At 46.6% G+C, this 25,622-nt stretch overlaps 1 protein-coding gene across 2 annotated transcripts in view; it reads right to left on the reverse strand.

The window, feature by feature from the left end:
• ADCY8 (adenylate cyclase 8) overlaps nt 1-19,802 on the reverse strand; it is a 523,977-nt gene extending 504,175 nt beyond the window's left edge. For both annotated transcript variants that reach the window (XM_082257568.1, XM_082257567.1), the window contains exon 1: nt 18,608-19,802. In XM_082257568.1, the coding sequence (XP_082113694.1) occupies nt 18,608-19,528 (921 nt within the window). In that variant the 5' untranslated portion in view covers nt 19,529-19,802. The remainder of the gene's footprint in view (nt 1-18,607) is intronic.
• Between the last annotated feature and the right edge of the window lie 5,820 nt (nt 19,803-25,622).

The raw sequence follows: 25,622 nt of genomic DNA on the forward strand, positions 1-25,622 counted from the left end.
ACACAATTCGGCCGACAGACCGCAGATTTGCAAGACTGGGCATGCTCAGAAAATAGAAAACACAGGGAAAGTTAACCATTACATGACATCACTTCTGCAGTCGGCGGACAAAATTCTTGTGCTGTCCTTGTGCTGTCTTTGCACTTTTCAGCAGACACCGACATCCCGGGGAGAAAAGAGGAACATTTGTAAGCCGACCATCGGTACGTGTGTACGGGGCTTTACTGAACACCTTTGGAATGAATTTGAACACCAACTTCACACCAAGTCTTATCACCCAACATCAGTACTTGACCTCACAAATGGTGTAGCTGTAAAGGTGGGACCAACTCATATACTGAACACATTAATGACCATAGATTTGGGTCGACATGTCCAACAAACTCATATAGGTTTGAAGTGGAGGAACTAAAGTGGTCTGCACAGAGTCTTGACCTCAACCCTACTGAACACCTTTGGAATGAATTTGGACACCAACTTCACACCAGGTCTTATCACTCAACATCAGTACTTGACCTCACAAATGGTATAGCTTTAAAGGTGGGATCAACTCATATAATGAACTCAAATAATGACCATGGATTTGGGATGACATGTCAAACAAACTAATAAAGGTTTGAAGTGGAGGAACTGAAGTGTAGCTGTAAAGGTGGGACTAACTCATATACTGAACCAGTGGCGACCCGTGCATAGGTGGCGCCAGAGCGCCACCCCCCCCCCCCCCCTAAAAAAAAAAGAAAAAAAAAATAGAAAAAAAATGACAAAAAGAACAAATAAAGTTTTGAAAAAAAAAAATCGTGTTCGCAGGCCTATGCGCTGGGCCTGGTGGCTATGGGGGGGGGGGGGGGGGGGTGGGGTTTACGACCCAGAAGAGGCGCCGATTGGCTGCCTTCTGGGGGTATAACCTGGGCGCAGGAAAAAGCGCTGAGCCACCCCCACCTTCGTGATATCCTGGCTGTGATTGGTCCAGTCTCCAGCCTGGATCAATCATCATCCAGGACATCGCTGACTCGCAATGGATCAGTCATGCACCGTCACAGCCCAATCTCCTTCCTGCCACCCGGACTGGAAGACAGAAGACTGAAGAGGAGGACGTCCACGGCGCTGCTCGTCTCGGTTACCGGAATCCCGCCATCCCGCTGCCGTCAGAAGGTAAGTGATTGAAGCCGACCTGTGCCCTCACCTGTGCCATCACCTGTGCCATGCCTATGCCATCACTTGTGCCATGCCTATGCCATCACCTGTGCCATGCCTATGCCATCACCTGTGCCATCACTTGTGCCATGCCTATGCCATCACCTGTGCCATGCCTATACCATCACCTGTGCCATGCCTGTACCATGACCTCAAAGTCATGCAATTTTTTTACCGCGTTTTTTGCCGCAAAGCAATACCTATTACATTTTTCTTTTTGCGCCCCCAAAAATTTTGAGCACCAGCCGCCACTGTACTGAACACAAATAATGACCATAGTTTTGGAATAATATGTCCAGCAAACTCATATAGGTTTGGTGTGAAGGAACTGCAGTGGTTTGCACAGAGCCTTGACCTCAACCCTACTGAACACCTTTTGGAAGGAATGGGAATACAAGCTACATGACAGGTCTTCTCATCCATCATCAGTAACTGACTTCACAAATGTACTTTTGGCTGAATGGGCACACATTCCCACAGATACAATATAAAAAATGTTTTGCCCATGGGACTTTAATACAACCCAAGTTTCTTTTTTTTATTTCCTTTTCTTCTTCACTTTTGTTTTCTAGTTATTTTTTTTGACATTATGGAATACTTTAATTCAGCTATTTTTGATGCACATTTCTTTAAAGAGAATATATTTAGGCACTTGCTCTCTTTCTATGCTCGGTGGTCAGTGTTGGGGGTAACTAGTTACAAAGTAACTGATTACAGTAACTACATTACTTTTTTTGGTAACTAAGTAAAGTAACTAGTTATAATACTAATATTGGAAACTACACTACTTTACTAGGCTATAGGAGGTAACTACACTACTTTACTAGGCTATAGGAGGTAACTACACTACTTTACTAGGCTATAGGTGGTAACTACACTACTTTACTAGGCTATAGGAGGTAACTACACTACTTTACTAGGCTATAGGAAGTAACTACACTACTTTACTAGGCTATAGGAGGTAACTACACTACTTTACTAGGCTATAGGAGGTAACTACACTACTTTACTAGGCTATAGGAGGTAACTACACTACTTTACTAGGCTATAGGAGGTAACTACACTACTTTACTAGGCTATAGGAACGCGCTTTCCTGCGTTACCCAAGCCGTGCGATACAATCGTTATTTCGAAGAATAGAGAGGGATGAATTTTATGACTTTTTGTTGCACTTTATGTTTTATTCTGTTTTTTCAAGTTTTGTTCTCATGTTTCCCAAAGCCTGTGTTTATACAATAAACTCTATGCAGAAAGAGTGTCATGTATCTTCTTCTACATGGTCAATTAAGAAAGAGGAAAGTAAAGTAATAAGTAGTGAAGTTACTTTTCAAATGCAGTAACTAGTAAAGTAATCTCATTACAATTTACAGAAGTAACTAGCAACTAATTACATTTTTTGAGTAACTACCCCAACACTGTCGGTGGTAATGCATTGCACACAGCTAATATATATTTTATTATACTCTTCTTTTTCTGTTTGACAGTGCTATGTGCTTGCCTTGGATAGGATCTTGGTCTTTCAATCCTTATCCACACATTGCCATGTGCTGCATCTGGTTGTCTTGGTGGGGTGTCACTGGCCCCTTTCCAGAGCTCCCGGGTCAGACACCCTGCGGTGGTTGTCATTTGGAGGTGTCACACCAATGTTGTTATACCAATTATCAAGCTGGGTTGTAAGTACTATTTATTTTTCGATAACAGTTGAAATAGAAATTACCTTCCCCCTTATTATAGGGGAGTATTATAATATAATGTATATACAAATAATGTTTTGCCATTTTGTAGCTTACAGACAATATCTGGAAGGCGTCTACTCCAGAGGAAGCGAAGATAATGTTCACAAAACGCGTTGAGTTTTAGGATGCATTCCCCTTTTTTTTTATTGGATGTGTTCTTTGAAATATTCTATGTAATGATTATTTTAAGAATTGTATACTTTATGTTGATGCTTGTCAGATATAAGAACCAGCTTGTTAATTTTTTTTATGTATTACCAACTTCATGTGTTGAATAAATCGATAATGTATAACCCAGCTACATGTCATGCCTCATTTAAAGCCCCACAGGCAAAATAATTGTTTGCATTGTATATTTTGAATAGGGATGGAGGCATTACATTTGAGGTACCAGGTCACCACTTTATTTGTTGATTGCATTCACAAATTCTCACAGACACACTCTAAAATCTTGCGGAAAGTCTTTCCAGAAGAGTGGAGGTCGCTATAGCTGCAAATGTGGGACCAACTCATGGACTGTACATATTAATGACCACAGTGTTGGGATGGCATGTCAAACAAACTCATATAGGTTTGGTGTGGAGGAACTAAAGTGGTCTACTTGGAGCCCTGACGTCAACCCTACCGAACACCTTTGGAATGAATTGGGACACCAACTTCACACTTGGTCTTATCATACAACATCAGTAGCTGACCTCACAAATGACCAGAGTTTTGGAATATAACAATTAAAGAATTGAAGGCACTGAGGACTTTTATAGTATGGTTAAGGACTGACAAATCACAAGATATATATAAAAAATTACAAAAATGTATTGAAATAATTTAAAAGCCGGGACAGCCCAATTGGGCTGATTGGGCGGTCCCGGCTTTTAAATGATTTAAAAAAAACTTTTGTAATTTTTTATATATATACCTTGTGTTTTTTAAATCCTTTACCGTACCATGAAAGTCCTCAGTGCCTCAAAGTTCTTTAATTGTTATATATCTTCAAGACGTAGGTATACTTCATAAATTTGCTTTTTTTGATGTACCACACGCTAACTGTTTGAGAGTTTTGGAATAGCATGTCCAGCAAACTCATATACTGTAGGTTTGGTGTGAAGGAACTGGAAAGGTCTTTACAAAGCCTTGTCCTCAACCCTACTAAAACACCTTTGGGATGAATTGGAACATTGGCTACATGCCAGATTTTCTCATTTAACATTAGTAGCTGACCTCACAAATGACCATAGTTTTGGAATGGCATGTCCAGCAAACTCATATAGGTTTGTTGTGAAGGAACTGGAAAGGACTTTACAGAGCCTTGTCCTCAACCCTACTGAGCACCTTTGGGATGAATTGGAACATCGGCTACACGATAGATCTTCTCATTCAACATTAGTAGCTGACCTCACAAATGTTCTTTTGCCTGAATAGGCCCAAACTCCAACAGACACAGTCCAAAATCTCATAGAAATCCTTCCCAGACGATTGGAGTATGTTATAAAGACAAGAGAAGGAGGAAAGGAAGTGAATCAATTTCACAATAATGCCCATTTGGATTGGGATAGCCAACAAACTTGTATTGGTGAGATGATCAGCTGCCGGGCGGTGGGCAATGGAAAGGTGTTCACAAGGTTGGGCTGATTTTAAAGCAGGCATGTCCAACCTGCGGCCCGGGGGCCAAATGCGGCCCAGAACCCACTGCCCCCTGACAATTTTTTTTTTTGCTGGGGAGGAATGAAGTTGGGTCGGGGGGCATGGCCACAGCAGCTTCCAACTAACGGTAGGCAGAGGCTGCCTCGAAGGGGGGGAAGCGAAAATGTGCTCCTACCACCATGACCACTTCAAATCACTGAAGTGGTCGTGGTGGTTTATTATCTCTCAGAAGAGGTAAACCTATGTATACTGATTCCATTTAATTTGATCATCCTCTAGTTGTGCTAAATTAGTGCGGGGGGCGTGGCGGCGTGGGAAGGGTGCGGCAAAGTTGTATTACTTATATACCTTAACTATAGTATATATTTTATATGCGGCCCGAGAAAATTTCTCCACACTCAATGTGGCCCAGAGAAGCCAAAAGGTTGCACACCCATGTTTTATAGAGGATCTGTCACTGTACACAAGCAAACCACAACCACTAATACTGTCACCATACTTCCTCTTCATCCATGAAAACACTACCCTGTGTAAGCTCCATGTTGGATGGCATCATGCTTACACAAAGTGAATGATCTTCTCCTTTCCCTCATTACAGTGGTTGAGCCGCACAGGCCCAAGAAATTTGGTAGGAAGGGGAGAAGGTCATATTCTTCACCAAACCAAGAAGTACCGGTATTTCTCAGAGTTCCACAGATGAGCAGTAAGGCAGGGAAGCATTCTATTAAGAGAACTCTTCTTTATAGTGGAACTTTACCCATAACATCTTGATAAACAAATAATGTTCTTTAGCAAGGAAGATACATTCCGCATTAATAATTATGCTACCAAAATCAGTGTGTTGTCATGGACTTGCAATAGTGTTTGGCAGCTTACCTGCTCCTTCATGCCTGCATTAGAGGCCAGACTCTACTTCTGGCTCCTTTTTATCATCTCTCCTCCCTGGTCAGCCCCACCCCAGGCCATTCCAGGAGGTCTATATTAACCAGTGCACTGCAGGTCTGCTTTGCGGTTCAACAGTGCTTGCTAGTTGTGTTCCTGTCTGCTGTGTGCGTGATCTACCTTTCTGTGTACTGACTTTGGCTTGTCTCTGACTATTCCTGTTTGCCGGTTACCCTGACCTTCGGCCTGTCCCTTGGTTACCCTCGTCTGCCTGTTGCCCCGACCTCAGCTTACCCATCACTATCCCTTGTGTCCTGAGTGGCTGCTTCCCCTTTCTCCCTATGGAGCATGACCTGGGGGACCCCAGGGGCCACGACCTGGGCCCAGCTGCAGCCAAGTCCATCCTCACCACTAGAGGCTCTGGTGAACATCAGCTGGGTCTTAGACTCCGCGCCCTGGGGAAACTTGGGCTCACGTTCCTGTCCATCCGCAGCAGTCAGCTATCGGGTTCACTACCTTGCGCTGCACCCCTGCCTCCAACAGGGTGCAGTTGTCACCTGGCTACAGGTGACCTGACATGTGTGCTGTAAAGTGCCTCCAGCATTGTTCCCGCTTCTTCTTGCCAGAGGCTGCCATTTTGCTGAAGCCCAGAGCCACTGAGCAACAGTAAATCTTTAGGCTGTCAACAGATCGGCCTCTACATTTTCGGCATAGTTCCTAAAGAAGAGCAACTAAGCATGTGCAGAGCAGGGTGAGACAACTATACGCGCACAAGAGGCCAGCCTGAAGAGATCTAATTGGACATTTTCTCATTAAAGTTCCACTTTAAGGAGGTAGCCAGCATTGAACTCCAGCCTTTTCTTCTGTCTTGCACAGTTTTACCAGTTCCTCTCCTGTTCTGAAATTGCTTTCCCTGATTTAACTGTACACTGTGAGCTTCTCACGGTGTGCATTAAACCCTCAGAAAAAAGCCTGCCTCATTTCCTGCCTGCAGCATTGCTCTTTAGGGACCATTACTAGTGTGGACAAGCTCAAAGGGTTGGTGTCAATGGGCTGTGGGCTTGTGTTGATGGCACCAGCTTAACAAGCTTCTGAGATCATTCAGAATTCACTGACAGGTGCGGGTGACCTGTTTCAAGTGGGTTTTGTATTACCCAAGACTTGTATAGGAATGCGAAACAAATGCTGGCGACAAAAGAACCTATAACATTATAACCTTCACCGATCAGATTTCTAATTCTCACACCTGATCTGGTAACTCACACTGGCTATTCAGTATAATTAAGAACAAGGCCACTTGTATTGTTAGTTGTTTCAGCCAGTGATAAGACAGATTCCATTATGCTTTAATGGGGTCGCAGGACAAGAAGTCTTCTGTACCAAGGGTCCATTCACACCGCATGCGCTGCCATGGATTGACCAACACATGCCAGGGCATATACATTATAAAAGCAATGCAATTCAATAGGAGCTGTTCATACCACTGTGCTGCTCTGATATGCGTTGCCTTGCGCTGAAAAAACTCCATAAAAAGCAGAACAGGCCCTACTTTTTTTCAGAGCAACACAACAAATGTAAGTGCACCGCAACACGAATAGATGCAGGCATCAGAACAGTCCAATAAAGTTTCCATTACAAATAAAGTGACATCTTAGAAAGTATTGTAGTGCATTTTAAAGTGGTTGTAAATTCTGAAGGTGTTTTACCTTCATGCATTCTATGTTACTTCGGCGGCCTAGCATGCACCAGTCGATGACGTCACAGGGGGGCGGTGCCACTAGGTGACGTTGCCAGGTGGCCCCACCTCTTAGTTATTTAAGAACTGTCAGATGGCAAAGCAGGTTGACAGGCAGGAGCCTTCAGCGCGAGTGAAGTGTTTTTTTTTTCTAGGTCCAGGAGTGCGGCAGGCATCGTGATTGACAAAGGCTCTACATCAAGGGACATTGTTTTTTATTTATTAATGAAGGAATTTTCAAAAAATTTTCTTCATTCACTTTTTTTGGTGAATAGGTAGGGCTACTATGCACTGCATACCCTTTCACGGACAGGGAAAGGGTTCCCACAGACCCCCACAACTACTGGCAAAGGTTGTGGAGAAGAGGCCCTTTCACAGGGAGGTCGGCCGGATCAGGGGGCCCATATTTTAAAGGGGGCTTTCAGATTCCGATAAGCCCCCTGACCCCCACAACTACTGGCAAAGGTTGTGGGGAAGAGGCCCTTGTCCCCCATCAGCATGCATCAAAACACCCCCCCCCCCCCCATATTGAGGGCATGTGGCCTGGTATGGTTCAGGAGGGGGTGCTCGCTCGTCCCCTCCCTTTCCTGACCTGCCGGGCTGCATGCTCCCATAAGGGTCTGTTATGGATTTTAGATGGACCCCATGGCACTTTGTTAAAAAAAATTGGCGTGGAGGTTGCATTCAAAATTGTGTCTAGAATGGATTTGGGGGGGACCCCACATTGTTTTTTTGCAGATTTGTTTATTGTGGACAATGCTTGTATTTACATTCAGCTGTCAGCGGGGAAGCCTGCTGACAGCTGATGAATCATTCGTTGTTAAGGACGCAGCAGCTGGCTTAGAGGCCACTCCTTAACAACCAGCTACACACAGTTTATTAAAGAGAAAACCAAACAAACTGCATCAAAAACGCATCTGAAAACCGCAATAAAGCGGAGTTCCTTAAAAAAATAAAAAGTCAGCAGCTACAAATACTGTAGCTGCTGACTTTTAAATAGTAGAACTTACCTGTCCAGGGAGCCCGCGATGTCGGCACCCGAAGCCGATTTACGTATCGGCTCTCGGGTGCCGCCGCCCCCATCCAGGGTATGGGAACCCGGCAGTGAAGCCTTTCGGCTTCACCGCTGGTTCCCTACTGCGCATGTGCAAAGCGCGCTGCGCTTTGTAATTGGCCCAGCGCCAGAGGAAAAAGGAGGGGGGCCGATCTTCCAAGGGACAGCGCCGCAGCGCTGTCTCCCAGGAAGTGGGGAAGGGTACCTGTCAAAAACAGGTACCCGTTCCCCCCTCCCCCCTGAAAGGTGCCAAATGTGGCACCGGAGGGGGGGAGGAAGCAGATCAGCGGAGTTCCACTTTTGAGTGGAACTCCGCTTTAACTGCAACCCCATACATGTGAATCTAGGATAAAGAGGAGTCCTCTTGATAGAAAACAGTTAAGGCATGGGGGCAATCTACAAAATACCAGTACTTCTAGGCTTGGTGAAGAATATGACCTTCTCCCTTTCTTACCAGGTTGCTGGGGCCTGAACGAAGGGAAGAAGATCATCACCTTCGGTAAGCTGCACTATATTACATTTTTGGTTTTGGGTTTAACCACTTGCCGACTGCCTAACGCCGATTTACGTCGGCAGTCAGCCTCTCACAGGCAAAGCGACGTAGGTCTACGTCGATAGCCTGGGAGGGTCTAGGGAGCGAGCGCGCGCCGCAGGAGGCGCGCTCCTGCTCGCTCACAGACCCCCCCGCCGGTCACTCGCGATCGTCGGTTACAGAGGGAGAAAGGCAGGCGGCTAATGTAAACAAAGCCGCCTGTCATTCTCCCCTGTGTAACAGCACAGATCATACGGTCCTGCTATGTAGGACCGTAGATCTGTGCTGTTACACACACAGCTGCATCCAATCACAGTAAGAAACACACCCCTAGGGGCACACTTAACCCCTCCCTCTCAAATAAAGTTAACCCCTTCCCTGCCAGTGTCATTTTGCAGTAACAGTGCATATGTATAGCACTGATTACTGCAGTAATGTCACTGGTAACCCCAAAAGTGTCTAAATGTCAGTCAAGGGTCCGACCTGTCCGCCGCAATGTCGCAGTCCCGCAAAAAAAAAAAAAAAAAATCGCAGATCACCGCCATTACTCGTAAAAAAAAAAACAATAAAAATGGCAAAAATCTTTCCCTTAGTTAGTAAACGCAATAACTTTTGCGCAAACCAATCAAAATACGCTTTTTGCGATTTTTTTTACCAAACATAGGTAGCAGAAAACAAATTGGCCTAAAATGTTAAAAAATTTTGATTTTTACATTTTTTGGGGGGAATTTCATATAAAAAATGTGAAAAATATTGTTATTTTTGCAAAATTGTCGCTATTTTTTTGTTTATAGCGCATGATCAAAAAAATCGCACAGGTGATCAAATACCACCAAAAGAAAGCTCTGTTTGTGGGAAAAAAAGGACGTCAAATTCATTTGGGTACAGCGTCGCGCGACCACGCAATTGTCCGTTAAAGTCACGCAGTGCCGAATCGCAAAATAGGCCCTGGTCAGGAAGGGGGTAAAATCTTCCGGGGCTTAAGTGGTTAATACTGCTCTAAGGTGTATTTGAAATGAAGGATGTATCTACAGTAAATGAGACCGAACACAAGCAAGCAACATGCATCATATTTTTTATTTTTATACTCCGAGCTGCTGAAGTCAGTTTACAATTTGAAGGTCCAATTTGTGAACCATTAATATAAAACGGAGGACAATTTACACGTAACATGAATGTATGATGATTGAAGACGGAAGGACTGAGCTAAACCGTTCATTGACAACACTCAGAGAAAATCTCTTGGCCATTAATCCTACATTTACCAGAAGAGCCGCACTCTATAATTATGTCACAGATAATCTTCATGTATGCTTAGCATGTCATTTGCCAGTACAAATCTTTTAATCATATCCACCGTTTTACGATACGCGGAGTGTTCAGACATCAAATCTCCACGTGCACCACTAGAAGTAAAACTTCAAGCATATGTTAATCTCATTAAAGCCTTGAAAGTTGGCTGGGTACCATTCTGCAGAATCAGTAGTCGCAGTACCGTCAGCCGCTGCAAGGCATGCTGGGATTTGCAGTTCTTTTATGTGGCTACAGCCCAACACTATTTTTTACATTGCCTACCCACCACCAAACTGACAGTTCACTATGCTTCAGTTATTCATTTAGGAAAGGAAGGGGTGGTAAATGTGACATATTTACAGGCCCCTTCCCTTTCTCTCTGATCTGAAGGATCCTATTGTGTGCTTGCAGCTGCCGGCAGGAAGGAGAAGAGGGAAGCCAGCAACACTTAAGAGGGGGTGGGGGGGCACACAGGGGGGCCTAGGCAGCAGGCGAAAAACATATGGTGCGTTGGCAGGGTGATCTGTGTGGTGGAGGGGCAATTACTGGAACCGATCCCCTGTATGGCTTTCTCTGCAGCAGCTGAATGCCAGAAGAAGGGAGAGGAGGGAAGCCAGCAACACTTAGGAGTGGGGGGGGGAGGGGTAGGGGGGCTCACAGGGGGGCCTAGGCAGCAGGCAACAAACATATGGTGCAAAGCGAGGGTGATCCGTGTGGTGGAGGGGCAATTACTGGAACTGATCCCCTGTATGGCTCTCTCTGCAGCAGCTGAAAGCCAGAAGGAGGGAGAGGAGGGAAGCCAGCAACACTTAGGAATGGGGGAGGGGGGCAGGGAGGCACACAGGGGGACCTAGGTAGCAGGAAACAAACATATGGTGCAAAGCGAGGGTGATCTGTGTGGTGGAGGGGCAATTACTGGAACTGATCCCCTGTATAGCTCTCTCTGGAGCAGCTGAAAGCCAGAAGGAGGGAGAGGAGGGAAGCCAGAAACACTTAGGAGTGGGGGGGGGGTAGGGGGGCACACAGGGGGGCCTAGGCAGCAGGCAACAAACATATGGTGCAAAGCGAGGGTGATCTGTGTGCTGGAGGGGCAATTACTGAAACTGATCCCCTGTATGGCTCTCTCTGCAGCAGCTGAAAGCCAGAAGGAGGGAGAGGAGGGAAGCCAGAAACATTTAGGGGGGGGGGGTACACACAGGGGGGCCTAGGCAGCAGGCAACAAACATATGGTGCATAGCGAGGGTGATCTGTATGGTGGAGGAGCAATTACTGGAGCTTATCTCCTGTACGGCTCTCTCTGCAGCAGCTGAAAGCAAGCAGGAGGGAGGGGAGAAGAAGCCGGCTTTCAGCTGCTGCAGAGAGAGCCGTACAAGGGGTCGGTTCCAGTAACTGTCCACCCCACCACGCGCACACGCGGCGCCGATTACCCTACCTGCCCACATCTGATCCACTCTGCTGTCTGGATCCCCCCGCTGGCGAGGTCCCTATACAGGAAGACCGGTGGTTCCCCCTTATCCAAGGTCCTGCCCCAACCCATCCTGCCTACCCTGTATAAAAAAAAGGGTTTCTTTACTCACTTTTTTTTTTTTCAGTCCAGTTGTGATCCTGCAGCTCCTTATTCCCTGTGTCAGTAAGTGGTAGCTGTAGGGGAGAGGAAGGAGTGCCGACAGCGCTTGGAATATGGGAGCCCATGGGTAACAAAAATGTAAATATACAGTCCGGTCACATGACCCTGCAGCTCCGTATTCCCTGTGTCAGTAAGTGGTAGCTGCAGGGGAGAGGAAGGAGTGCCGACAACGCCTGAACTATGGGAGCCCATGGGTAACAAAAATGTAAATATACAGTCCGGTCACATGACCCTGCAGCTCCGTATTCCCTGTGTCAGTAAGTGGTAGCTGTAGGGGAGAGGAAGGAGTGCCGACAACGCCTGGAATACGGGAGCCCATGGGTAACAAAAGTGTAAATATACAGTCCGGTCACATGACCCTGCAGCTCCAGCTCCCCTGTGTCATGGAACGCTCAATAGCAGCTGGATATTCCGTCACCCATAGGCTCTAATGACCCAGCCATTGTTGGCGCTCCCTCCTCTCCCCTGCAGCTGCCACTCACTGACACAGGGAAGCCGGACCTGTAGGATCACATTGCCATACCGGAGCAGACTCAAAAAAGATAAGTATTCAGATATTTTTTACACAGGGTATGCAGGATGGAGCTGAAGTTACACTCTGCAGAGCTTAATGAGGAGACCTCTGACAGCTGGTTGGAGGGAAGGGACACACCCCCTTCACACAGGAACAGAGCTGAGGCTTTCAATCACAGACTGTGTGCTGGAGATCCCTCCCCTGTCACAATTTTTCTCTTGGTGTCAGGAAAACTTGTCAGAAGCGGTTTATGCTGATAGCAGATAAACTAAGCAGCAGACAGAAATGACACTTTGTGCTCCTTATTGACACAAGTACACAATGTAGAGGTATATCCTTTATTCATATTTCATGTTTGAGGTTTACAACCACTTTAAAGTATGACTCTGGATCAACTGCGGATATAGGATTGTGTATATGGGATTGTATGGTTGGGTTTTCAATACAGTTTTTTTTTTTTGGTTGATGGACTTGTGTCTTTTTTCAACCTGACTAACAATGTAACTCTGGTATCCCACTATAAAATAAAAAATAGGTGCTGCAGCAGTTAAAGCGGTATTAAACCCAAAAGCAAAAACATTTAATTGCAGCTTACCAATTCTTTTTAGGCTTTCCTTCCTTTATTTTCACCTAGTGATCTGCCCAGTAAGTCTGTTGTTTTTCAACAGATGTAACAGAGAGTTGAGACAAAACTTTAAAAACTGACAGGGGTGCTTACAATGATCAGCTTTTATTTCTTTATGCAAACCATTTATCCCAAAAGAAAAGAAAAAAAAACCTTTTCTGTAACTGATTATAATGTATTTGCTGTAGTTTGGCTTCAATTTGTTAGTATATCTTAATCTGCTAATTTGATCTAACACTCCCCTCCTCCCCAGGCTGACAATGCTGCTGTCCAAAGGTGCCCCCTGTTCTCCTTCATCCAGAGTGGGGGCGCTCTAATACAGGAGGCGTGTTACTGGCCAGATCACTAGAGGGAAAACACAGGGGAAAAAAGCCTACAAAAAGGAAACTAATGCAGACCTCACATCTAATGATTGGTAAGCTGCAATACATCACATTTTTGGTTTTGGGTTTAATCAGGGCCAACTTACCGATTGGGCATGCTGGGCAGTCGCCCGGGGGCCCCACTTGCCCAGGGGGCCCCACCTGCTCAGCGACCCAGCCCCAGCCAAGCATTAATCCTGATTCCCGTGTGCATCCTGCCACCGAACTTAGCAGGTGGCAAGCTCCTGTCGGCCCTGCGCTGCTGTCAGGCCACTTGGGCCATGAAGGGGGACCCCACACCTGCAGGAATGCCTGTCTGCCTCCACTGGAACAGGCACACACAGGACAGTTGAGTCTGACTCCCGTCTATGTGTGTGTTCACCGGACTCAGCCGCCGAAACATGGAAGCTGTCATTAGCCTGGCACTGCTGTACCAATAAATATCGCCTTATCGATAATTTGCATTTTTATTCCTGTGGGTGATTGTGTAGGCGGGGCCCCAGTGCACTGCATTGCCCGGGGCCCTTTAATGCTCTTAGGATGGCACTGGGTTTAATACCACTTTAAAGTGGAATTCCAGCTTAATCCTAGCTACTCTTAAAAATATTCTCCATCCCCAACACCTATGCTTATCAACCTGTACAAGAAAGAGGAGTATACATTCCTATTTTCAGGCCACACTGGTCTAGTCACATGATTTGGCTCCCCTGTGTCAGACAGTGCGGCTGCAGGGGAGAAGAGGAGGTGCCAATGACAGAGGGGCCATTGAAGCCTATGGGTAACATCACTACTTCGGGATTTACCAGCTGTTGTCGGAGCGTCTTCTCCTCTCCCCTGCAGCTGCTGGTGGCAGACACAGGAGAGATCACAAGACCAGAGAAGGCTGAAAATAGGAAAGTACAGTATCTCACAAAAGTTAGTACACCCCTCACATGTTTGTAAATATTTTATTATATCTTTTCATGTGACAACACTGAAGAAATGACACTTTGCTACAATGTAAAGTAGTGAGTGTACAGCTTGTATAACAGTGTAAATTTGCTGTCCCCTCAAAATAACTCAATACACAGCCATTAATGTCTAAACCGCTGGCAACAAAAGTGAGTACACCCCTAAGTGACAATGTCCAAATTGGGCCCAATTAGCCATTTTTTCTCCCTGGTATCATGTGACTCATTAGTGTTACAAAGTCTCAGGAGTGAACAGAGCCGTATAAATTTTATATTTTTTCCTGGGGGGGGGGGGGGGGGGTTCAACCTTGAGAACCCAGAGAACATTAATTAGCACGCCTGCCATGCTGTGACAAATTGTGGTGTGTGTATATATGTATATAGTATATACAGCGCCCCCAGCAGGCACATCTGTTAGTGAAGCAAATAGTAAACATGGCTTCAATGTCAGGCGGGCCCTGCCTGTCGGCCTTGTGGATGAGACAGGCGGTCTTCCCAGTGGCAGTGCGGCTCTCGCAGCTAATAGGCTACACTAGCCTAGCTGCTGTGAAATTGACCGATGCTCTGGGAGGTTTGGACCCCCCTAACCCCCCTTATCTACACCCCTGGGTGTGAATGGGGAGCAGGTGTGTTAAATTTGGAGGCTTTCTTGTGCATCATCTTTAGAAGAAGCTTCCTTCAGGGACGACAGCCATGCAGACCAGTTTGATGCAGTGTGCAGCGTATGGTCTGAGCACTGACAGGCTGACCCCCCACCCCTTCAACCTCTGCAGCAATGCTGGCAGCACTCATACATCTATTTCCCAAAGACAACCTCTGGATATGACCCAGAGTATGTGCACTCAACTTCTTTGGTCGACCATGGCGAGGCCTGTTCTGAGTGGAACCTGTCCTGTTAAACCCCTGTATGGTCTTGGCCACCGTGCTGCAGCTCAGTTTCAGGGTCTTGCCAATCTTCTAATAACCTAGGCCATCTTTATGTAGAGCAACAATTCTTTTTTCCAGATCCTCAGAAAGTTCTTTGCCATGAGGTGCCATGTTGAATTTCCAGTGACCAGTATGAGAGAGTGAGAGCGATAACACCAAATTTAACACACCTGCTCCTCCAAGGCCATAGAGTTGAGTGGGGGCCATCTTGCCTTCACTCGACTTCCTGCCTAGAACCTGAAAGGACCGTATAGTTTTCCCTGCTACCGACGGCTCCGGTAAGCGGGAAAAACAACCAGTAAGCAGCGGGAGGGGGGCAGGCACCTCTCCTGCCGCCCACAAAAGTGATCCCGCGGCGAATCAGCTGCTGGGACTACTTTTATGTGAAAGAGGACTGCCGGCCGTGTAGAAAAATAGCGGGGTTATGACAGCTATCTGCTGCCTGAACACTGGTATTTAATATCAAAATACCGACGTAAATACATGGTGGGTGGTCCAGAAGTGGTTAAATTAATGTATAATGGAAAATGTTTACCGGTGGTGAGTGATAGTAACCAGTAGAGGGAGCCAAAAGAATCTTTATTTTAATTGTTTGGAGCTGAACATTCAGAACCAGAAGCCGTGGACAGCTCCCATTCCTCTCCGAGACACAGTGCATATTTCATAGAAATTGGCCTTCTCATTGGCTAAAGGCAAGCCGGTTTTTCAAATTCATTCATTTGAGCACTCTAAAAGGGACATTATGGGGTTGATTTACTAAAGCTGGAACACTAAGAATCTGGTGCAGTTGTGCATGGTAGCCAATCAGCTTCTAACTTCAGCTTTTTCAATTGGGCTTTGGCAAAAAAAAAAAAAACCTGGAAGCTGATTGGTTTCTATGCAGAGTTGCAGCAGATTTTGCACTCTTCAGTTTTAGTAAATAACCCCCTATGTGTTGCACATATTAAATGGATTCAAATACACACTCTTTCCTTCGATTATATTTGATCTAGGTTTCCATTTAGATTGCAAGCTCTCCCGGGAAGGAACCTCCTAACCCTCTTGTACTGAATTGTAACTGTACTGTCTCCTTTTATTTTATAAAGCACTAAGCAAACTGTTGGTACTATAAATGCCTGTATATTATTAATAATAATAATAATAATATTAATAATAATATTAATAATAATAATAAAATAATAATAATAATAATAATAATAATAATAATAATAATATTAACAATAATAATAATAACAATAATAATAATAATAACCATATTAATAATAATACTACTACTACTACTAATAATAATAATAATACAATGCCTATATAATGGATTAACCATATAGTGCATCTAGCTGTTTAAAGGACACAACCTTCTGTACAAAGAGTTACCATGACCCTACATTCGCAGAAAGCAGTCTACCAGATCCTACAGGAGTATGACCTTGTAATGAACTTTGAGCTTCCAAACGGCACAAGAAAAAATAAAAAAACCCAAAAACTTCAAAAGTAGAAAAGAAGCAATTTTCCTATTTGGACTGAAATTGACAAATGAATCAATAACATGTAACTGAAATATATGTATTGTAATTTCTTTAATATCTTGAAAACAAATACACAGAAGGGTACATGATAAAATACCCTAAACAGTCATTGGTGCCCCGTAGAGAAAGATTCTTCTCTTAGGGTCTCCACCTATTGCCTGGGGGTAAAGATTCATTTATATTTGTGTTGAGATTTAAAAACACAAAAGCAGAAAAAGATACAATTTCTCCAATTTTATATGTTGATACATTGACAGTTTATAAACAATGAAGACCTCGTTTCCTTGGATCTCATAAAATTTCCCAACCCATTGACAGTCTTACGACTAACATTATTCTTGGTCGCTCCGTAGACACTCTACTATATGATTATTGCTACTGATGCTCTAAAAGGTTGCATTTTTTAGACACGGGGTAGACTAGAGCTGGTTTAGTATTATTGAAGATGGCATCTGTATGTTCTAAAGAGAACTTTTTATGCCTTAGATTCAATTTCAGAAAGGATTGTGTTGGCTAGATCAAAAAAACCCCAAAGAACAAGTGCCCTTTATATTAAGCTGTGTTGGATTAAACACATACTTCAATGTTTAACAAGACAACTGATGACACTGTGAAGTCACCTCCCTTGTCTGAAGGATTCTCATCACAGAGTGTTAAGGGGAAAAAAAAGTGAAGAAGGACCAGAAGAAATAGTAATTGAATTTTGCACATGGGAGACACAGAGGAACAGTGCAATCTCTGATGGATCTGGCATTGACCTAGTGAAGGACAAGACCCTTCAACAATGCTTTATGTTCCTGGGCATTGGAGGACTGTTTCCTTATCTCTTCCAGACAATGGTCTACAGATCTCCTCCATGTGCCTGAATCTATGGAACACACAATGACTTTGTAATATGTTCATTGTGTAGGCACCCTCTGATTAAACTATGCAAACCCGCCCTTTGTTGACCTGTCTCAGGAAAGGAAGTAGAGAAAGGGCAAATGTTTCTACCCAATAACTGGCATTGCCTTAGGATTAGCACCTACCTGGGAATTTCTACACAATGTATAAACATGCAACATAAGCATGCATGTTCATGCACAAATAGCTGATTTAGCAGATCTTCCTTTGAACAGCCATTTCAGTTCAACTGATTGGATAGATCTTCCTACGGCCATTTCAGTTCAACTGATTGGGCAGATCTTCCTACGGCCATTTCAGTTCAACTGATTGGGCAGATCGTCCTACGGCCATTTCAGTTCAACTGATTGGATAGATCTTCCTACGGCCATTTCCGTTCAACTGATTGGATAGATCTTCCTACGGCCATTTCCGTTCAACTGATTGGATAGATCTTCCTACGGCCATTTCAGTTCAACTGATTGGGTAGATCTTCCTACGGCCATTTCAGTTCAACTGATTGGATAGATCTTCCTACGGCCATTTCAGTTCAACTGATTGGATAGATCTTCCTACGGCCATTTCAGTACAACTGATTGGGCAGATCTTCCTATGGTCATTTCAGTTCAACTGATTGGGCAGATCTTCCTATGGTCATTTCAGTTCAACTGATTGGGCAGATCTTTCTACGGCCATTTCAGTTCAACTGATTTGGCAGATCTTCCTACGGCCATTTCATTTCAACTGATTTGCCAGATCTTCCTACGGCCATTTCAGTTCAACTGATTGGGCAGATCTTCCTACGGCCATTTCAGTTCAACTGATTGGGCAGATCTTCCTACGGCCATTTCATTTCAACTGATTGGGCAGATCTTCCTACGGCCATTTCAGTTCAACTGATTGGGCAGATCTTCTTCCTACGGCCATTTCATTTCAACTGATTGGGCAGATCTTCCTACGGCCATTTCAGTTCAACTGATTGGGCAGATCTTCCTATGGCTATTGCAGTTCAACTGATTGGGCAGATCATTCTACTGTCATTTCAGTTCAACTGGACGTGCAGATGTTTTCATGAGCTCAAAGGGGATAGACACCAAAATTATCAATGCACTGAGCAGGCAACATACCTGATTTATGGAAGCCACTGCGAGCCTGGGAATTACCAACTGCATCACAATTTGTAGAAGGGAAGTTACCAATCCAGCCATGATAGCCCAGGTAAGTGATAATGGAAGCATGCTGTAGGTAGCAAAAAGAGTAAAGAGAACGTAGCCAATACCGTCCCCTAGAAGGCCATATCCTAGACCAGCTGCCAGGATTTGGGTCGCCATGGCCAACCACGTTACGACTCCACTGAACTGCAGATATGTGTAAGATGTTGTGTCCTTCCTGACAACTACTAAGGCACAGATCACCACCTCAATACCAGTGAAAAAGCCCAACAAGATGCCTTTGATCGGGTCCATGGGCGCAGAAGCCAATGTGAGATGAAGGATAAGTAAGGTAAGTTTGGTCAACACATCCAAGATGTTCATCACTACTTCCGACTTGCGGCGTTGACCTAGAAAATAGCGCTGATAGAGCCTTTCTAGGTCTCTAGACTTAAATGAGTTCCTAAGCGTCGGAAAGATGACCCCCCTATAGGTGTAGCCCCAGTTCAAAAAGAAATCAGAATTGCTGGGAGCACAGTCTAAGTGAAGGAAGCCTAGGTCACTACTGGTCCTCTCGGGAAAGACTTTGGTGCCCCCATTGTTGTGCTTGTCCCCAACAGATACCTTACCAAACTGCCTGGTGGCATTGTTGGCGTAGGAATCCTCAGAAGAGTGGGTTTTAGCGCTACTTTGTTCGTTAATAAACCTTTGTTCAGTGATATGCCTCACTGCAGTCTGCCAAAGCAATCTCTTGGGTCTGGTGTTACTGTTAATGGTGGGGGTCTTGTTGATGGTGTACAGTTCCTCGTTAGCACTGGAGCACCTCACCTCTGACAGTTCCATGGTTGATCTGTACAGCTCGTGTTGTCTTCGTCTTTGAAGTTTACTGAGAAACATCTGTGGTCATTTTATTAGCCAATCTCATTGGCTGCTTAAAAAAAAAAAAAAAAAAGATGGGCTAGGTGCTCTTTTGGCAAGCAGAAGTCAGTAGAATGGGTGATCTCCCATCTTGACGTCCATGATCCCGGTGTGACATCCTACAGATGAGATCTCGCCGCCCAGACATATTCGAAGACCGTGGTCCGAAGTCTTATTCCGACGTCCAGACATATTCGAAGACCGTGGTCCGAAATCTTATTCCGACGTCCGGGAATGGACTTCTGAAGCCACATCAGGTCTTCGCAAGGAAAATCTCGAATGCCAACCTCTCATGGTCCATAAGATGAGGGCATGGCAAAGGTTGGCATGCATCTAGTAGAGGATGGACAGGACAAAGGCTGTCTAATAGCAGTTCATGGGGCTAATGACTACATCGACCTTGCATTCTTATCTATAGCACCGAAAAAACGGAGAAGACATAGAGGTCTTGGCTAAGGTCATTAGGAATGAGTAGGTGATGGGTGGAGAAGGTGTGAGTGGGGGGATCGGCCGATAATAGAACATGCCAGTGCTGGAGAAGTTAGGACAGGGCAGGATTAGGGTCGGGGCTCTATGTACAAAGGTGCGATCCATAGAGCGATGGGGAGACTTCCATCCTTCCTAGGCATGTCCAGAACTTCTCCCTCTATAGGAATAATCACCTCCTCCGGGGGGGACCCCAGCCTGGACATCGCAACTTCACCCCTTCACTTCCATGGAGCTGAACCCGCCCGAGAGGGAGAAATCATCGTCCCCGGTGCGGTGCTGTACGGAGCGGAGCGGTGCTGTACGGAGCGGTGCGGTGCGGTGCAGGGATGTACGGTGCTGTACGGAGCGGTGCGGTGAGAGCATTAGAGCCCGGTACAGAAGGGATTACACGAGTAAAGACCTGGCGGGGGGAGGCGGGGACTGCATGTCAGCTGACACCCGCTGACGTCACACCTCCTGTCTCTTACCTTCCCCGGTCCACATAGACAATGCACGGGGCGCCCGGTGTGTGCGGGAGAAGGAGGGCAGGGCTGTGTGTGCATGGGCACTGTGTGTGTGTGTGACACCATGGATGGGCACTGTGTGTGTGACATCATGGATGGGCACTGTGTGTGTGACACCATGGATGGGCACTGTGTGTGTGTGACACCATGGATGGGTATGTGACACCATGGATGGGTACAGTGTATGTATGTGTGACACCTTGGATGGGCACTGTGTGTGTGATACCATGGATGGGCACTGTGTGTGTGACATCATGGATGGGCACTGTGTGTGTGACACCATGGATGGGCACTGTGTGTGTGTGACACCATGGATGGGCACTGTGTGTGTGATACCATGGATGGGTACTGTGTGTGTGACATCATGGATGGGCACTATGTGTGTGTGACACCATGGATGGGTATGTGACACCATGGATGGGCACTGTGTGTGTGTGACACCATGGATGGGTACTGTGTGTGTGACATCATGGATGGGCACTATGTGTGTGTGACACCATGGATGGGTATGTGACACCATGGATGGGTACAGTGTATGTATGTGTGACACCTTGGATGGGCACTGTGTGTGTGATACCATGGATGGGCACTGTGTGTGTGACATCATGGATGGGCACTGTGTGTGTGACACCATGGATGGGCACTGTGTGTGTGTGACACCATGGATGGGCACTGTGTGTGTGATACCATGGATGGGTACTGTGTGTGTGACATCATGGATGGGCACTATGTGTGTGTGACACCATGGATGGGTATGTGACACCATGGATGGGCACTGTGTGTGTGTGACACCATGGATGGGTACTGTGTGTGTGACACCATGGCTGGGTACTGTGTGTGTGACACCATGGCTGGGTACTATGTGTGTGACACCATGGATGGGCACTGTGTGTGTGTAATACCATGGATGGGCACTGTGTGTGTGACACCATGGATGGGCACTGTGTGACACCATGGATGGGCACTATGTGTGTGTGTGACATCATGGATGGGCACTGTGTGTGTGACATCATGGATGGGCACTATGTGTGTGTGACACCATGGATGGGTATGTGACACCATGGATGGGTACTGTGTGTGTGACACCATGGATGGGCACTGTGTGTGTGACACCATGGATGGGCACTGTGTGTCTGTGTGACACCGTGGATGGGCACTATGTGTGTGTGTGACATCATGGATGGGTACTGTGTGTGTGACACCATGGATGGGCACTGTGTGTGTGACATTATGGATGGGCACTATGTGTGTGTGACACCATGGATGGGTATGTGACACCATGGATGGGCACTGTGTGTGACACCATGGATGGGTACTGTGTGTGTGTGACATCATGGATGGGCACTGTGTGTGTGACATCATGGATGGGCACTGTGTGTGTGTAATACCATGGATGGGCACTGTGTGTGTGACACCATGGATGGGCACTGTGTGTCTGTGTGACACCATGGATGGGCACTATGTGTGTGTGTGACATGGATGGGCACTGTGTGTGTGACATCATGGATGGGCACTGTGTGTCTGTGTGACACCATGGATGGGCACTGTGTGTGTGACATTATGGATGGGCACTGTGTGTGTGACATCATGGATGGGCACTGTGTGTGTGACATCATGGATGGGCACTGTGTGTGTGACATTATGGATGGGCACTGTGTGTGTGACATCATGGATGGGCGCTGTGTGTGTGACATCATGGATGGGCACTGTGTGTGTGACATTATGGATGGGCACTGTATGTGTGACACCATGGGTGGGCACTGTGTATGTGTATGTGAGTGACACCATGTATAGGCACTGTGTATACAGCTGGTAAAATAATTATTAAACACATCACCATTTTTCTAGGTAAATATATTTGGAAAGGTGCGATTGGCATGCCACGTTCACCACGTGCCGGTAACAAGCCATGCCATCCATACACACACTGACACCAAAACCAATAGGTTCAGAAATGAAAGTGGCTGTAAAGGCAGAAGGTGCATTCTATGCATTAGGATATAAAACTTTCAATGTGCAGCAGCCCCCCTAATACTTACCTGAGGCCCCCTCTATCCAGCAATGTTGCAAGCGAGTGTCAGCTGCCTGTGACTCTCCCTCCTTATTGGCTGAGACGGAAGTGTGGCGCCATTGGCTCCCGCTGCTGTCAATCAAATTCAATGAAGAGAGAGAGGGGGAGGGGTGAACCACGGCTCTGTGTCTGAATGGACACACAGAGCTGTGACTCGGCTCGGTTGTCTCCATAGCAAGCTGCTTGCTGTGGGGTCACTCAACAGGAGGGAGGGGCCAGTAGCATAGAGGAGGGGACAGAGAAGAGGAGGATTCAGGCTGCTCTTTGCAAAACCAACTGCTGTATCACTAATGGATGGAAGTATTGCATAGTGAGTGTATGGCACTGATAGATGGGCACAGCTTAGTGTGTACCAGTGCTGAACACCAGGCTCAGTGTATGGCACTGATAGATGGGCACAGCTCAGTGTGTACCAGTGCTGTATACCAGGCTCAGTGTATGGCACTGATCGATGGGCACAGCTCAGTGTGTACCAGTGCTGAACACCAGGCTCAGTGTATGGCACTGATAGATGGGCACAGCTCAGTGTGTACCGGTGCTGAACACCAGGCTCAGTGTATGGCACTGATAGATGGGCACATCTCAGTGTCTACCAGTGCTGTATACCAGGCTCAGTGTATGGCACTGATAGGTGGGCACATCTCAGTGTGTACCAGTGCTGTATACCAGGCTCAGTGTATGGCACTGATCGAGGGCACAGCTCAGTGTGTACCAGTGCTGAACACCAGGCTCAGTGTATGGCACTGATAGATGGGCACAGCTCAGTGTGTACCAGTGCTGTATACCAGGCTCAGTGTATGGCACTGATAGATGGGCACAGCTCAGTGTGTACCGGTGCTGAACACCAGGCTCAGTGTATGGCACTGATAGATGGGCACATCTCAGTGTGTACCAGTGCTGTATACCAGGCTCAGTGTATGGCACTGATAGATGGGCACAGCTCAGTGTGTACCAGTGCTGAACACCAGGCTCAGTGTATGGCACTGATAGATGGGCACAGCTCAGTGTGTACCAGTGCTGAACACCAGGCTCAGTGTATGGCACTGATAGAGGGGCACAGCTCAGTGTGTACCAGTGCTGAACACCAGGCTCAGTGTATGGCACTGATAGATGGGCACAGCTCAGTGTGTACCAGTGCTGAACACCAGGCTCAGTGTATGGCACTGATAGATGGGCACAGCTCAGTGTGTACCTGTGCTGTATACCAGGCTCAGTGTATGGCACTGATAGATGGGCACAGCTCAGTGTGTACCAGTGCTGAACACCAGGCTCAGTGTATGGCACTGATAGATGGGCACAGCTCAGTGTGTACCAGTGCTGTATACCAGGCTCAGTGTATGGCACTGATCGATGGGCACAGCTCAGTGTGTACCAGTGCTGAACACCAGGCTCAGTGTATGGCACTGATAGATGGGCACAGCTCAGTGTGTACTGGTGCTGAACACCAGGCTCAGTGTATGGCACTGATAGATGGGCACATCTCAGTGTCTACCAATACTGTATACCAGGCTCAGTGTATGGCACTGATAGGTGGGCACATCTCAGTGTGTACCAGTGCTGTATACCAGGCTCAGTGTATGGCACTGATCGAGGGCACAGCTCAGTGTGTACCAGTGCTGAACACCAGGCTCAGTGTATGGCACTGATAGATGGGCACAGCTCAGTGTGTACCAGTGCTGTATACCAGGCTCAGTGTATGGCACTGATAGATGGGCACAGCTCAGTGTGTACCGGTGCTGAACACCAGGCTCAGTGTATGGTACTGATAGATGGGCACATCTCAGTGTGTACCAGTGCTGTATACCAGGCTCAGTGTATGGCACTGATAGATGGGCACAGCTCAGTGTGTACCAGTGCTGAACACCAGGCTCAGTGTATGGCACTGATAGAGGGGCACAGCTCAGTGTGTACCAGTGCTGAACACCAGGCTCAGTGTATGGCACTGATAGATGGGCACAGCTCAGTGTGTACCAGTGCTGAACACCAGGCTCAGTGTATGGCACTGATATATGGGCACAGCTCAGTGTGTACCAGTGCTGTATACCAGGCTCAGTGTATGGCACTGATCGATGGGCACAGCTCAGTGTGTACCAGTGCTGAACACCAGGCTCAGTGTATGGCACTGATAGATGGGCACAGCTCAGTGTGTACCGGTGCTGTATACCAGGCTCAGTGTATGGCACTGATAGGTGGGCACATCTCAGTGTGTACCAGTGCTGTATACCAGGCTCAGTGTATGGCACTGATCAAGGGCACAGCTCAGTGTGTACCAGTGCTGAACACCAGGCTCAGTGTATGGCACTGATAGATGGGCACAGCTCAGTGTGTACCAGTGCTGTATACCAGGCTCAGTGTATGGCACTGATAGATGGGCACAGCTCAGTGTGTACCGGTGCTGAACACCAGGCTCAGTGTATGGCACTGATAGATGGGCACATCTCAGTGTGTACCAGTGCTGTATACCAGGCTCAGTGTATGGCACTGATAGATGGGCACAGCTCAGTGTGTACCAGTGCTGAACACCAGGCTCAGTGTATGGCACTGATAGATGGGCACAGCTCAGTGTGTACCAGTGCTGAACACCAGGCTCAGTGTATGGCACTGATAGAGGGGCACAGCTCAGTGTGTACCAGTGCTGAACACCAGGCTCAGTGTATGGCACTGATAGATGGGCACAGCTCAGTGTGTACCGGTGCTGAACACAAGGCTCAGTGTATAGCACTGATAGAACCAGGCTCAGTGTATGGCACTGATAGAGGGGCACAGCTCAGTGTGTACTGGTGCTGAACACCAGGCTCAGTGTATGGCACTGATAGATGGGCACAGCTCAGTGTGTACCGGTGCTGAACACCAGGCTCAGTGTATGGCACTGATAGATGGGCACAGCTCAGTGTGTACCGGTGCTGAACACAAGGCTCAGTGTATAGCACTGATAGAACCAGGCTCAGTGTATGGCACTGATAGAGGGGCACAGCTCAGTGTGTACTGGTGCTGAACACCAGGCTCAGTG

The sequence above is a fragment of the Pelophylax lessonae genome (assembly GCF_965119305.1).
Source record: "Pelophylax lessonae genome assembly, chromosome: 5".
Lineage (NCBI taxonomy): Eukaryota > Metazoa > Chordata > Amphibia > Anura > Ranidae > Pelophylax > Pelophylax lessonae.